The following is a 16,784-nucleotide window of genomic DNA, read 5'->3' on the forward strand; positions in this document are numbered from 1 at the left end:
AATCGGGTCTGCGTTAACGGCGTAGGTCCACCATCACCACTACGCAGAAGCATAAATCAGCCTTTAGATGTCACTGTACCAAACAAAGCCTATTGTCAGTGTTAAATAATAATTCAGGTAGTTCCCAGGTTACGATGTACCCGACTTGCGTGATTTCGGCTTTACGACGCCTGGAGTCTCGTCTGCCATTTTCCAGTTGTTTTTTTTTTTTTGGTTTTGTTTTGTTTTTGTTTTTTAATAAAATGGACTTGTTTTGTGATGAATGATTTTATTTTAGCACAGGAAGCTTAAAGCAGTTAGTACTTCTGCACGTGAGTAAGAGAGCATGTACAAATGAAGTCGCGCAACCGAGTGAGGGAGAAAAGGGAAAGATTATAGCTGCAAGACTGCATGCACATATGTTGCGTGTGAAGCATCAACAGATGTAACGCCTTTTGTACTGTTTATTGTGCGTTTTCAATTGTGGCATAATACTTGGGGTGAGTTGATGTGATTGTTTTTGATGATGTGCAGATGCTAACTGATACATGCTAATCGTTTTTATGGATTGTTATTGCTGTTATATTGTTATTGTCAGCGGCTAGTTATAAATGCAACTTTGAATTTCTGTTATTGAAGATGAAACTGATTTAATTTCATTTTTATTTTAGTTTCATTTTGCAAGGGTTGATGTCATGAGCAGCTGTCAGCGAACCACACGGACATCTGACCATAGACTTCATAATATATTGACATGACACGGGGCGCAGGGCCTATCCGTAGGGGGCCTATTTTCAAAAACTTCCAAATGCAAATGTTTTCAAAATCAGAGCTGCTTCTGACCTAAAACCAAAAAAGGCACCTATCTTAGGCATATATGAGTCTCCATGAGCAGCGGCATCAAAAAATTCAAAGTAGTTCCCTTATAAAATCCCGATAATTTTTTTTCAAAACTGGCTATAAAATTTTCACATTTTACACTAGATGAACAAAAATCACCAAATGCAGAGATAATCGCATGTTTTCAGGATCAATGGCAATATTTAACATGTCATATGAAATTTTGCCCAAAATAGCAACTTATTTTTTTATTTTCTTTATTTTTTTATTTAGTGCAAATTAAATAAATGTTATGTAAATATTTGAAAATATAACAGTAGTGAGAAATCCAATATGGCGGCCGTAGCAGCTAGTTTTTCCCCATTTTATTTACGTTTCAAAATGCATGCATGGTACGAAAAATATAATAATTACCTTGAATCTTCGAACAAATCCCTCCTGAGACAATCCCTCCTTTTTGTATGCGGTACAGCTTTCGCACTTTTTAAAAAAAAAATCCAAGCTTAAATCCGGCTTGGGCTGCAGCGAGTGCTGTCTTCGACTGACTCTTGCTAAATGAAGCCAAGCCCCCTACGATAAGGCGTCACGCAGAGAATGACGACGTGTCAGGTCAACAGTTTTTGAAGTCTATGGTTTGACATCGTCATTTCGGAGTTTAGCTCGCGCTCAAGTGAGGACTTAACTTCAACTTCTTGGCGGGGACAGTACAATGACATTTAATAAATGTTTTTAGACAGTTATTTTGAGATTTAGAGGGTATTTGGGGTACTCATAGGGTTAATTCCGACTTACGCGGAAATTCGCCAGAGTAGGAACGCAACTCGCTCGTAACCTGTGGTCTACCTCTATAGACATACAACACAAATTCCTGCAACCTAATAGAACAAATAAGTCACACACACAATCCTCACGTCAGCCGTTGCCGAATTAATCAAACCCACTTCAAATAACAGTGAAAAGACAGTAGATGACGTCAATGGAAAGAAGATGAGCAGAGGCTGATCAAACTTCTATTGTTCATTCGAAAGGTGCTGTGAAATAGTGACCATGTAAAAAAATGGAAATGGTTGCACCAGTGTAATTTTACATGTAGAAAACAAATTTGGCACTCAAATGTGGCAGTTTTTTTTTTTTTTACCATTTCATCGTCATTGTAACCAAAACAATGCATCAGGGAACGTTGTTGACAGAATGATAGAATGGTCACACGGCAACAGGAGAGAAGAAAGGCTATGGATAGCATGCTAGCAAACTGCAAAAATCTAGCTCATTCTTGGTGTGACATCTTCTGTTTGGAGATTTTTTAGCGGGAAGGGCTAAAACAGTTGAGAACTGAGGACTAATTAGGACCTAATTTCATGATTAAGCCTTTACTGTCCCTCTCTTGGATGGATTTGTGTCCAAAATACTGTATGGTCTTCTATCATTTTTAAGTCACTTGCTGTAGTATTTCATAGTACCTTTAATTTTTAGTGAGTTTCGGTCCTAATAGCTACCTCGACCGCTACAATCACCAGCAGTTTGGATTTAAATTAGTAGCTATGGCCTACACTGTCTGCCCAGTTTACGTACACGTTTGCGCGGAGAGTGACAGGATATCAAGGGCAGAGCTACAGAGGGTTTGGTGTGAGCCGTTAGGCTGGAGATGGATAGAGGGGTGATGAAAAAGGCGAAGTTCTGTGTGTGTGTGTTTTTCCTGGGGGGTGCAGCAAGATGTGGGATTCTTGTTTTGCACAAACTCTCCATGAAATGATGTGAGCGGCCTGCTTAGATGGATGCCATAATTGAAGGCTTACACTGAGCCGTGCTCTGCAAGTGATACGGAATAAACAAACAGATCTTGCGTGAGATTCTGTGTTCTATGTATTGTACTGTTTGTAAAACAAAATACAAAGAGCTCTTTGGATTGTATATCCATGACAAGTTGTTGCTTGGTAACATAAGATATGACTATCTGCTCCGGTAATGTTTTCCTATAAGACTGTGGAAATGTTTCTCCAGTCACAACAGGGGGTGGCTTTTAGAAAAATGGATGCCCATTGAAAATATAAAATGTTTGAGGCATATGTGATAGCCATTTGGTCTGATTACCATCTCCATCAATGTTCTTCTAAGCTGCGCGCATGCGCAATCGTGCACTGCTTGCACATATTCAGCGCACAAGAAAATCTATGCAGGGCAGGAAACAAAATTAAAAAGAAACGTACTGTAGCGTCAATAGGACTACTGTCTGTCAGTGCCGCAGTGATGTGACAGCGCAACACCCCTTTTGGTGCGTTCGATACGGCAGCTCAACGCTCCCACTGGTGCGCTCGAGACAGCAATGCGATGCTCCCCTTGGTGTAGAAAAGTGAGCTTGATTCCTGTGCTGATTTACTGAAGCAACATTCTGCTGCCAATCTTTGCAAGCGCTACAGTATTAATTATTATCAGTTATCTATTATTATCTATTTACACTGAGAACAAGGGAATTTAACTAGTTTTAAGGAGGTGTGTTAGCAGTGTAGCTGCTCAGACACGGAGAATAGGAATCTTAGTGTCCTTTATGTCTGAACAGTTCTAATATGGGAGTTTGATATACTGTACTTCCATTGTGGTTATTTTTTTTTTATCCCTTAACTTACCCATGCCACAACTGGACCTTACCCAGGCTAAAGCAGTACTGTTCCTATGTTTAAAGCAGGACTCTCACATATAACCAGTGCTGTTAATCTTACTTTAAAAAAGTAATTAATTACAGTTACAAATTACTTCTCCCAAAAAGTAATTGCGTTAGTAACTCAGTTACCTGCATGTAAGAGTAATTAGTTACTTGGCAAAGTAACTGGTGATAATTTTCATGGTTTTTTTTTTTCCTCAAAAAAAAAAAAAAAAAAAAAAACAGGTCACACAATGTGAAGTTTAAAGGGTTTTTTGGGACAATTGGCCCTAGCCCAATTCTTTACCCTAAACTTAACTAGACACAGGGGTATTGCGGATATTGCGATAACTAGATAGTAACCGTTGCTATGTGTGGAAGTCATTTTATGTTGTGAATCAACCGTTAAAGTTGTTAAAATTGCTCCCGTTATTGCATTAGTTCCCTTCTTTCTACTTTTGACGTGTGTAAGTTTTAAAACTATTTAATCATTAAAAGATAGATTTAAGTCTAGATTTTGCCGATTTAGGAGCATTTTAGAGAAAAAGTTACTTAGGTTCGCTAGGAAGGTTCTTTACAACAGAGCCTTCCTGTGAAGTCTACGCTTTAAGATGGCAGCTGTTTACTAACGCATCTAGTTCTTTATTATACATGTTGCTAATGCAGCCGTATCTGTCATTTGCATCTAGTTCTGTGTGTTCTGTAGTGATATCTACCAAAGCATCATGTGGGCGTAGTTTGTAGGCTATCGGCTACAGTCAGGTATTATTGGAGCCACCTAGCATAGTAGCCTCGTGTTTGCAACAGCGTCACCCTCCCTTGCCTCCTCCCCACTCCTGCTCTTCTCTCTCGTCTCCGTGAGTCCGTCTTTCTCAGACTTTTCTTGCGTCAGTCAACCAGCATAGTAACGCACGCCTTTCCCGCCTCAGTAACAGTAACAGCGTTGCCAAGATGAAAAAGTAATTAATTAGATTACTCACTACTGAAGAAAATAACGCCGTTTGTAACGCCGTTATATTCTAACGCCGTTATTAACAACACTGCATATAACATAGTCCACATCTCATGAACAACGAGATTTTGGTCTTTTCCATTGTAAGTGGGCCAAATCAACTAAATTAAAAGTAAACTAATGAAAAACACATTCTTTAAATAAGCCGTGTAACTTGCTCTGATCCAAGGTTTTGAACAGGCGTAATACTGGTGTGTGGCCACCGTGTACTATAGATGGGAATTCATAGGATTTTTACGATTCCTATTCCATTATCGATATTGCTTAGCGATTCGATTTTTTATCGATTCTCTTATCCATTCTAATTTGGGGAAAAAGAAGAACAAACATTTTATACTGGCATCTAGTTTGTTTGATCACAAACTTACAAACTCACGAAGTCAAAAGAGGCCCAAAGCCTCGATGTTAACTGTGGCAAATAGACAAGAATGTGTAACATTTTACTGAAGCATTTTTCTAATAGAAATTTTTAAAATCCTTTTTTTTAAAAGGACATATGAGCTGATAGCACTCAAAAATAATAATAAAAAATGATAAACACAACAGAAAAGTGCGTAGTGCAAATGTGCAAAATTAACAATTCTTTTATAGAAAAATAAGCATGTCTGCTTTTTCAGGTAGGATACGTGATCTTTCTGGACTTATGGTGTCTCCTGCAGTGAAGAACACCCTCTCAGATGGGGTGGAGAAAGCCTTGCGACACAGAAAGTGTTCAGCTAGTCCAGACAGCAGGGGCAGAGTATCTTTTTTGTTGTCCCAAATATTAACAAGTTTATAATTAGGTCAGTGTAATTACATAAGGACTGTTGGATCTCATACAAATAAGACAAATTTTAACACAGTCATCCATTAACTTGGATTTGTTAACTTCCTCGACATAGTTGGGGTACTCTATGGAAAGGCCTTTTGATACTGAGTAGAATAAAAGTGGTTTGGGACCAATGGGACCATCCTATCGCAAATTACAGGCGAAAATACGCTGATTGGCTGTAGTTGTCAGGTGCATTTAGGGAAGTCATTCTGAACATCCACTTCAGTTAGTCGTAGCGACACAAAAATACCACCATCTGATGCGGAGGTATATACTTTTGTGTGAAATTATCAGTAGTCAGATTGGCCCTACGACCCACCAAATTATTTAGATAAAAACACTGATTGGTGGACTACCGACCGAAATGAGTATTAAAATTGCTCATAAATTTGTTAAGGATTATTTTAGATTCAAATATGTTGCATTTTTCTTTTAGAGTTCGCAGTTCGTGGGTCTTTAGCGATTGGGAAGTAGCGTGGATTTTGTTTTCTTCGAGGTTGTAGGCTCATCTTCTGGCTCGTCAGGTGCCCTTTTCCCCGTAAAAAATCCATTCAAAGACGTCTGTTTTTCAGTCATTCTAGTGTGGGGGCTAATTATTTCCGGGAATAAATGTGATGCGCCCACCCTACGTCAGATATTATTATCGAGGACAGCGCACATAGATATACCAAACAAGATGTACAGCTAGCAGTCCAATCAATGGATTTCTATGACAACATTCCATCCTGTAGTATTATATCTAGAGTAGACAGGGATACTGGTGTGATAAGGGGCACAGGCCAAAGTTAATATGGCCATTATGCAGTCGTTAATAAATTATTATTTCTTTTGCGGTCTGGTAACAAATGCGACACGGACCAGTACCGGTCCGTGGCCCGGTGGTTGGGGACCCCTGCGATAGACCCATTAATAGACTTTTTAGGAAAAATCTCCATTTCTTTAAGTAGTCTCATGAATAATGAAAATGTGAAAATCAATCCCTTGGTGACAGCTCTCTAGATTGAACTTGGTGAGCGGTCACGCTTTGAATAGTATCGTAGTGTTACTTGCTGAATCGAGTAACATGCATAAATTACGAGACATAATTGTGACGCAATTTGTGCTGCTTGGAGTCTATAAGAGAATAGTTAAATAATCTGGCAAACGATTCCATGGAATTGGAAAGCACGGATTCGGTCCTCAATTCCCATCCCTACCTTGTACACATCTGATGTTGCTCACCGTGGTCCGCAGTGTGCTCAGGGAGCTTCTGTGTCTGCTCAGATACATGAAAAATTACAGGGAACATTGATCTCCATCCTTTTTTTTTTTTTTTTTTTTTGTCAAGGCCTTCCGGGGGCAACTTCTCAGGGTCCTCCTGGCTCTCCCGGACCCCGTGGACCGGCAGGGACTTGCGACCCAAGTGACTGTCATCCATTTGAGCCTAGTGTGGCTTTCAGCCATCCTGCTCCGAGCTCACAAGTGCAGCCTGACACTGTCCGTGATAGGAAAGGAGGGACAGTGTGATCCGGGTCTCTACAATCAACATTTGGATGCAGTAGGGGTCTTTTTGTGACATTGCTAATGGGCTTGTTTTGAATGCATTTTTTTTAACTGTACATTTAGATTAGGTCTTGTTTTCACCCACCCCTCTTCCCTGCTCTGATGTAATGCATTCCTCCTCAACTATTACGTATCCGAGGGCCATGAAATGACTTGGTTTAGTTACTTTCAGCCCCGTTGGATTCGTTGGAATAACATGATCTTAATTATTTGTTTGCCTCCTTAATTGGCACGCCTCTGCACCCTTCTGTTCAAATTCAGATAAGCCGTCTTGCTAGCAGAAGTCGTGCGTGTGTGCAAAATACGACCAAGAATGAGATTATCTGAATGTTTGTTTCATGTGCGCCTGTGAGAGAATTAGAAGCTCTTTACTTCTGTCGATTTTGCACGGTGGTCTTTGGTTTGAGCCGTCGCCCTTTGGAACTCCTTGTTATCAAGCTACTGCAGGGCCCGCGGGTGACCTAAAACATTTAAATAATAGTGTAATAATAGATGTGTGTTTCAAGGGAGAGGGAGCAAAACATCTGAAATGAAAATATCTTTGGAAAAAAAAAAAAGAAAAGGATCTAGCGCCTTACGTATAACCAAAGTGCATCCACTGTGTCTGATATAAAATTATTTATTTTTGTGGTGAGATCTTAAAGACTGTATTAAAAGGACTCTTTTATTTCTGGAAGGTGGATTAACCCATTTCTATATGAGTGTGGCTTAGTTTAGGTTTATCATAAAGTGATTTGCATCGTGCATGATAATCATTTAAAAAAAAAAAAAAAAAAGTGTCTTCCCATTTAGTGGTGAAACATCAGTCTTTAATTAGCTTTGCCATGGCAACTGGCTGTACAAAAAAAGGGAGAAAACCCATTGAGGGCAGATTTATACTCATGAAAATGTGCTGTATTTAAAACGTCTAAAATTTTCATGCGACTGATATAATTTCAGCTTTATGGAGGAGTATTAGGGCCACAAAGACTAGAAAACAGTAAATAAGCTAATAAAGCTGTATTATTACAAGAATAAAGTTCTAATGATGTTTCTGAAGATGTAGTACCGGTAATTAGAATGAAATATTTCTTGCAGCTATTTACATCTTCTAAAATGTTCTTAATTATAATGAAATGTATCACAGTAATAAGAATTCTTGTAACAATTTAGTCATCATGGGATCCTTTAATCGTAATATTTTTGCTTCTGTTTTGTTTTCTAGTAATTTTATTACTTTACGGCAAGGGAAAGTTGTATTTTATTCAACTTTTTTGTTGTCCTGTACTCAATTACAGTGGTACCTCTACATATGAATTTAATTCATTCCAGGACCTGGTTTGTATGTCAAAATGGTCGTATATCAAGCGGGATTTTCCCATGAGAATACATTGTAAATCGATGAATTTGTTCCACAGCCCAAAAACCTACGCCAAATCCTTATAGGGAACCACGGATAGAAGGAGATGTAGTTCTTAAAAGATAAATCTTAGTACGAGTTATAATAATTTAATATTAAAACCCCTCTTAATGTTTTTGTTTCAATAAAATTTGTAAAATTATTTTAGCTTGTAGGTCGCCATTGTTGTTGACGTCGCAGGACGGTAACGTCACATGGCCACGCTGCCGGAATTCCATGTGCCACTCTTTAAAAAAAACAAAAAAATGTGTCACTCTTTAATTATGTAAGGTAGTGATTTAAATACGCCACACGGTGTCAGTGATGCCGTAGTTTTCCTTTAATCCACAGTGGGGTGTAAGGCAGAGAGAAAGGAGAGTGGACACAGGCGTTCAGATTCGCAGCTTGTACCGCGCCATTTATTGGCATAAGCTTCGGCAACTCCAACACAACAAACATAAGTATCATATAGTGAAAAGAAAACAAAAATAATATTCATATCTCTCAAAAAATAATGTTCACGAAAAGAAAAGTGCTTCAATCTGTCTTAATGAGGCCCTATTCTCACACTGTTAAACAACAAGACAAAGAGAACGGTGGCCTATACTACAAAGCCGGTTTTCTGGCTTAGCAGGGTAACTTGGGGAGTAACTTCATCACGTGCAGCCTATCTTGCCCGCTAACCGGGATTACGAAAGGTGGATATGTTGGAACTGGGGAGTGTTGCCATGGCAACACACGCCACACGTCAAACCTGGTCGTCTCAGAGTTAGATCTTGTTTAACCCCAGGATTCCGATTAAACAGCACTCCTCTGCGGATGTCTCCTCCTGACAATGACAGCGTACCTGGACGACCCATACGACATTGGCGCGCGGATTGTGAGGGGCTCTCTTCGGAGGGCGCAGGTTTTTGGAGACCGCCAAAAGAAAGGACATATACGTATTCATACAGTCAATGGGACTAAACATACAATCATCCTGCTTCATGTGGTGATGCGCGATAAATTATTTCTTACAGTTAACGTACCAAATCTTATTTTATTGTCCTGACAGCAGGCTTTATTTCTTTTCATGGACATAAGTTAACTGGCATATTGACGCATTCACAAATCACACGATCTGTATATTCGCTGCTAACAGACCCAGACCCGTCGCGCTCTACTTGCCGAAGCGGTGTTGGATTTCGCGGTGAGGGTGGATTTTAATTCCTCATAACTCCGCATGATTATCGCGCATTCCTCCTCTGTGAAGAAAGGTGCCCGTGCCATCGTCACAAGTAGTGGTGACTCTTGTCTCTGCCCCGTTTTATGTGAACGTGCAGTAACTCTGACTGGGTTGACACAAGTTTGACTAATCAACCTCATAATCAGCGTCGTAGTACCGATTGACCACAAACTAGATAACCAGGTTTTGTCAACTCCGGTTACCCGCTGGTAAACTGGATTACTTCAGGAGAGGTTGAACTCCGTTCGTAGTATAGGCCCCAGGCATTCACAAATTCACAATCAAAATAGATATGCAAAATAAACATAAAACTTAATCAGACTTTGGTCAAACTCTATTTAAACATTTTAGCAACTCGTTTAGCTCAACAAATGCAATGGATGGCAATATTTAGTCACAATGTAAAAACTATGATCCTGGGAGCCATTATCAGGAGTCTTGTTTGTTGTTAAGACAACACTCAAATGAACGTAAATCACAATGGACCCGCACTAAACAGGAAACTACTGCGTCACTCGAGGGACAAAACACACTCATTAGCTTGATCTCTTATTAATTTAAAACTCACCATTGACACCTTATTGTGTATTTAAATCACTACTTTAAATAGTTAAAGAGTGACAATGTGAAATACGGCAGCGTGGCCATGTGACCTCACCGCCCTGCGATGTCAACAACAATAGAGAGCTACTAGTTTTTTTTGTTTGTTTGTTTGTTTTTTTAAATTTTACAAATTTGATTAAAACAAAAACATTAACAGGGGTTTTAATATCAAATTATTATAACTCGTACTCACATTTATATTTTAAGAACTACATGTCTTTCTATCCATGGTACCCTTTAATAAATACTGCAGGTACAATTACAAATAGCAATTACACATAGCAAAACAAATACCATAAATCAGACATGTCCAAAGTCCGGCCAGGGGGCCAAATGCGGCCCATGGTCAAATTTCATCCGGCCCCCAGCCTCTGTCATAAAATCAATCAAATCTGGCCCGCACACAGACTTAATAAATTGGTCAGCAGTACTGCAACCAGCATATGAAGTAGCTTACACACGAAATGCTGCTCCTCATTTACCCACTAAAAGTCAGCAGCACTTCACCCCTTTATTGCCAAATGTATCACATTTGATACACCTAAAATTTCATGATTTTGAAGTTAGAATTTTGACTAAGGCTGTCAAACGAATAAAATTTTTAATCGAGTTAATTACAGCTTAAAAATTAATTAATCGTAATTAAGCGCAATTCAAACCATCTATAAAATATGCCATATTTTTCTGTAAATTATTGTTGGAATGGAAAGATAAGACACCAGACAGATATATGCATTCAACATAGAGTACATAAGTACTGTATTTGTTTATTATAACAATAAATCAACAAGATGGCATTAACATTATTAACATTCTCTTAAAGCGATCCATGGATAGAAAGACTTATAGTTCTTAAAAGATAAATGTTAGTACAAGTTATAGACATTTTATATTAAAACCCCTCTTAATGTTTTCGTTTTATTAAAATTTGTCAAAATTTCAATCAAAAAATGAACTAGTAGCTCGTCATTGTTGATGTCAATAATTACACCATGCTCACTCATTGTGCTGAAAACCCATAAAATCATTTGGGCCCAAGCGCCAGCAGAGGGCGCCAAACACCAAAAAACAAGTAACAAGCGGACATTACACTGCTGTCATTTTAATTTGTTTGAGCGGGGCATGTGCGTTAATTGCGTCAAATATTTTAACGTGAAAAATAATTACTGCCCGTTAACGCGATAATTTTGACAGCCCTAATTTTGACATTTCTTTTTGGGAAAAAAAAAATGATGGATGCAAGTCAACACATGCATCTGCAGGTTCCATAAGAAAAAACATGATTTAGCATGGGTCATAGATATTAGAGCGCTTATTACACATGTTTTTTTTTTTTTACTTTTTACTTTTCACAAATTTAAAAAAAAAGGTTTCAGTACGACCTTATTTTTCAAATTTTGGGATTCTCTGATAATTGCTTCATGTTGCAGGTATTTAAGGGCTTAGCAACATTACTCCGTGTGACCCTCTACTTCCAAATTTCTAAAATGGCAACAATCAAACAAAAAAAAACAAACCTGACAAAGCTGGCGACTTCATTGCTGATGTTACAATAATAATAATGATAATAGAGTCATCCTCGCGATTGCAGACACATATTCCGGCCGGATTGTCAAGCCAGTTCACTAACGTGTACACCACGCTCATATTTTTCTATAATTTCCTTCTTAATTTTAATAGTAAACGTCACCTTTTTTCCTTTGTACAACACTTGCACTAACCTTCTTGCATTTCTCACACAACAAAATACGCCGTGCGTCCATCTTGCAGGAAAACAATGAATTTGTGACACTGTCACATATGAATGTCGTGATATGTCGAGAGAACTGTTTACGTCAGATGTCAAAATAATTGTATGTTGATGTGTTCGTATCGAGAGGTACCACTGTATTTATCTGAAAAACATTATTCTTGTAAAATAACCGTTTTAAAATAACCGTCAACACTATGGTTATATACTCGCAAAATTAAATCTTAATTATTTTAGTGCCATTGACCATGATACACATTCAATCATGTGGCTGTGAATTTAAAGTTAGTTTGTCCCTAGTAGACATACAATCCATTTGGGGCGCTTTCACAAGAGCACTGTTTGGTCCGTTTTAAAAGGACCAGGGTTCTTTTTCTCAGATAGTCCGCTTCGTTTCGTAAATGTGAACGCGCATCCGTACTCTAGTTCAGACTAAACAACCGAACTCTGGTCCGCTCAAAAATTGTGGGTTTCGGTCCCCTTTAAGCGCACCCTGCTTTGCTTGGGAATGCAACCAGAGCAGGGTGTGCTTTCGCTACTTTATGTGCAGCGTCACAGCGTGGAGCTGTGATGCTCTAGGCTGTTACGGTACGCGCAGGGAATCTTTGGAAGCGGACGCTATTCATGATCAACAATGGCAAGATGACAGACGATTAGCCATGGGCAAATGTTGTTGTTCTGCACAAAGCAGCTGCATTTGTTACACAGAATCGGGTTCTAATGTAGTGATTGTGTTTTGCAGACTGTTGCTTAACATACAATGTGAGAGTTATTGGCCGAGAAAGACAGAGCCTCTCGTGGCGACAATATGACAGTCCAAAAAGTCACAAAAGTGAAAGTGATTGCACACCTATGTGATTTAGGGGTACCTTGCGGTTCCCTTTCATGGTTTTATTTTCCCCTACATTTTTTATATACTGTAGTTCACTCGGCAGTGAGTCAGGAGGGAGAAACACCGCCACTGGCCGAGCGGCAACTTGTTATGCTTTTTTTTTTAACGTGCGTGCATAAAAACTTCTGCTCCATACAATTCAGTTGACAAAAAATTGATAAATGGCGGAAAACATAGACAAGGCTGAAAAAGCAGATTCTGCTCTTGCCCCTCTCTTCAAAATAAACTGCTATATTTTAAGCCAAAAGAACTGTTGTGTTTGATAGAACTATATGTCTATATGCTGCCATAACGGATTCATGGCGCATTAAATCTCCTAACTATTTTAATTTGTTTTACCCCGGAAACTCCCGTTTACAGACTTCGCGCTACCGCTTTTGTTTCAACCTAGCCATAAAAATAAGGTAAGTAATCATATTTATTATTCGAAATGTAATTTTTAGCTCAGAATCATAAATTGATGTCTAATATTTAGTTTAAAAAAAAAAACTAAAAAATTACTCACTCGCATATTTTAGACATTTAAACAAATAAAAAATTAGCGTCTGTAAAAAAGTCACGAATATCTACCTCATAACTATCGCTTAATTGCATTTTTTTTTCATTACTGCAGCATTTTTTCCCAATAATTTAGATGATAAATAATCGATCCAAAGAAAAATTGGGAAAAAACAACATTTAAAACGGTAAATATATGAAAATGGAAATCTCGACCACTGCTCGATGTCTGCGATTTCTGCATCGCGACCCTTGTTATATTACCATTATCACCCAAAAAATCCCCCCAAAATCCGGCCGTGGCCATTCACAGCTGTCTTCACACTCGGTGATACATTCTACATGGAGTTTTTTTTTTTATCAAAAACGGATAGGTACGCAATAATATCTGGTTAAAATCATGGCGTCTTTAATTATGCTCTCGCGTGCTGTCACCTCCAGTTAGGGTTTTACTGTTTAAATTGTTTTTTTCTTTAATGCCCTGCTGTTCAAAAATTTTCTTCCCCCAGAAAATTGAGATTTTAAGCTTTCCAATCATGTATCACACATGCATATACCTACGACAATTTTGAAATTTTGCCAAATTGGGGGTCTCAGAACAGAACTTCAAGTCACCTTTGTGTTTTCTGCCATATCGTATGCACGGTTATATTAGCATTGTAAAATAAAAGACAGTGATAAAAAAAAAAAAAAAAAAAAACCTTTGTACAGCTTAACGTAAAAACAATGCTACATTACGTGCAGCATCACAGCACCACGCTGTGACGCTCCACGCTCTCTTCCATCCCAGGAGGGAGGTATTTCCTCTTCTATTTGTCCAATCAATGAGTACGCCTTTCTTCCATGTAATATGACTCGTAAAGTTCGGTTGGCGCAGGGTGAATGCTGAACTTTTTTAACAACTCATTTGCAAGTGTTGCTGCAAGGTAGCTTTCCAACCGAACCCTTGTCCTCTTGGTCTCATGTGAAAGCGCCCTTGAACTTGGAGGGCTGGCAGTGAATTAAGATTCTTTAATTTTCTGCCAGCCCTCATACAGATTGGATGTGTATTGCCGTCAATGGCAGCTAAAGAGTTACCACAAAATGATTTAATTTTTAATTTTTACAGTGTATTTCTGATTAAACAATGACTAACTGATGTTCTAAAACTTTGCTAATGCAATAATGATATTCAAAACCTTGAAATAAATAGCATTATTTTTGGAATTCTATTTCTTTAGTGTCCCAAGTGCTCATTCATATATTTTAATCTTACTCTTGTCTAAATGTGTAACTACTCTCAGTTGTATACCACAATGATAAGTAATGAGTCTTTAGCATATGGTTTTTCTTTCTGGCTAATGGGGCCTGTAATGGGACCTGATGATGTAATTACACAAGCAAGTTATCATTTTAACGACGTGTTAAGGTTCTCAGTCTACACGGTTAGAAAGGTTGCTGCTTTGTGTGCCTTCGTTGATTTAAAGTGTCGTGTTGTGTTTACACAGTGTTAGCGGATGATGATTCCTCTGGTCTATTTGTATATTTTTGCGTTTCCGTGGCGCCAAAGTAATCGGAACACTTCGCTAAATTTGTTTGAACTTACACAAGTACTTGATATATTGACAATAACATTCAGGTTATTTTTTATTTTATTTTTTTTATTTCATCGTCTTAACACTGGATGATGTTGATTGATTGATTGATTGATTGATTGATTGATTGATTGATTGATTGATTGATTGATTGATTGATTGATTGATTGATTGATTGATTTACTAATATCTGAAGATGTTTTGACGTACTGATCTTATGCTTTGAGTCAAACTGCCTTTACAGTAATTTAATAATACTGACAATTGATCTGTAGGCAATATTAGTTTACTTTGACCTACAGTGGCTCTGGAGGCACTGGGCAATTATTAGGTGTGCAGCATTGATTACAGGGGAGTCAACAAATTTAGGTTTTGCTAAAGTAATATCTGTATTCTATCCATCCATTTTCTATACTGCTTATTCTTATTTTGGTTTAGGGTGAACATACAAATAGTTTTACAGTGGTATGAAAAAGTATCTGAACCTTTTGGAATTTTCACATTCCTGCATAAAATCACCACCAAATGTGATCTGATCTTTGTGAAAATCGCAGATGTAAAAACACTGTCTGTCTTAACTAAAACCACCCAAGCATTTATAGGTTTTCATATTTTAATGAGGATAGCATGCAAACAATGACAGAAGGGGGTAAAATAAGTAAGTGAACCCTCTGCCTGAGGAGACTGAAAGAGCAATTGAAACCGATTTTTACCAAACATTTTAAGACAGGTGTGTGCCCAACCACTCATGAGTGTTTTAAAGCTGCCCTGCCCACTATAAAACACACACCTGGTAAGAAATGTCTTGATGATAAGCAGTGTTTGACGTGCATCATGGATTGGTCAAAAGAGCTGTCTGAAGACTTGCGAAGGATTGTTGATTTGTATAAAGCTGGGGAAGAAAAGGAAACCATCTCTAAAAGTCTGTATGTTCATCAATCGACAGTCAGAGAAATTGTCTGCAAATGGAGAGGGCTTGCCACTGTTGCTTCTCTCCCAAGGAGTGGCCATCCACCAAAGATGACGCCAAGAGTTCAGCGCAGAATACTCAGAGGGCTAAAAAAAAAACTTTCGTGTCTGCTAAAGATTTACAGAAATCACTGGCACAGTCCAATATCTCTGTGCACACATAAACTATATGTAAATTTATGGCCAAGAATAGTGTTCATGGGAGGACTCAACGGAGGAAGCCACTGCTGTCTAAAAAAAAAAAAAAAAAAAAAAAATGCTGCTTGTTTAATGTTCGCAAAAAGGCACTTGGACACTCCACTGAAGTGTTGTCAAAATATTTTGTGGACTGATGAAATCAAAATTGTTTTGGAGTAACACACAATGTCATGTGTGAAGGAAAAATGGAACATCTCACCAACATTAACACCTCTTTCCCACCATGAAGAATGTTGAAGGGAGCATCATGATTTGGGGCTGTTTTGCTACCTCATTGCATTGACAACTTGCAATAATTAATAGAAGAATTAATTCAAATGTTTATCATGATTATTGCAGGAAAACCTGAGGCCGTCTGTTAGACAGTTGAAGCTAAAAAGAGGATGGATGCTGCAACAAGACAATGATCCAAAACAGAGAAGTAAATGAACTTTGGAATGGTTTCAGAAGAACAAAATACACGTTCTGGAGTGGCCAAGTCAATGTCCAGACTTGAACCCCATTGAAATGCTGTGGCATGACCTAAAGACAGAGATTCATGCCAGACATCCCAGGAATCTGACTGAACTACAGCAGTTTTGTAGAGAAGAATGGGCCAAGATTAGTCCTGGTCGATGTGCCAGACTAATCTACAGCTACAGGAAGCGTCTGGTTGAAGTTATTGCTGCCAAAGCGGGGGCCACAAAATATTAAATGTGATGGTTCACTAACTTATTCTTCCCCCTTCTGTCATTGTTTGCATACCATCCTTATTAAAATATGAAAACCTATGAATGTTTGGGTGGCTTTAGTTACAGCAGACACTGTGTTTTTATCTGTGTGATTTTGACAAAGATCATATCACATTTGATTTTATGCAGAAATGTGAGAATTTC

The 16,784-nt window shown here is 38.3% G+C and overlaps 1 protein-coding gene across 1 annotated transcript in view; it reads left to right on the forward strand.

Moving 5' to 3' along the window:
* LOC130923322 (collagen alpha-1(XIX) chain-like) overlaps positions 1-10,018 on the forward strand; it is a 343,167-nt gene extending 333,149 nt beyond the window's left edge. The window contains exon 52 of the mRNA XM_057848955.1: positions 6,608-10,018. Within this exon, the coding sequence (XP_057704938.1) occupies positions 6,608-6,786 (179 nt within the window). The 3' untranslated portion in view covers positions 6,787-10,018. The remainder of the gene's footprint in view (positions 1-6,607) is intronic.
* The last annotated feature ends 6,766 nt before the right edge of the window (positions 10,019-16,784 follow it).

Source organism: Corythoichthys intestinalis, chromosome 10, assembly GCF_030265065.1.
Source record: "Corythoichthys intestinalis isolate RoL2023-P3 chromosome 10, ASM3026506v1, whole genome shotgun sequence".
Classification (NCBI taxonomy): domain Eukaryota; kingdom Metazoa; phylum Chordata; class Actinopteri; order Syngnathiformes; family Syngnathidae; genus Corythoichthys; species Corythoichthys intestinalis.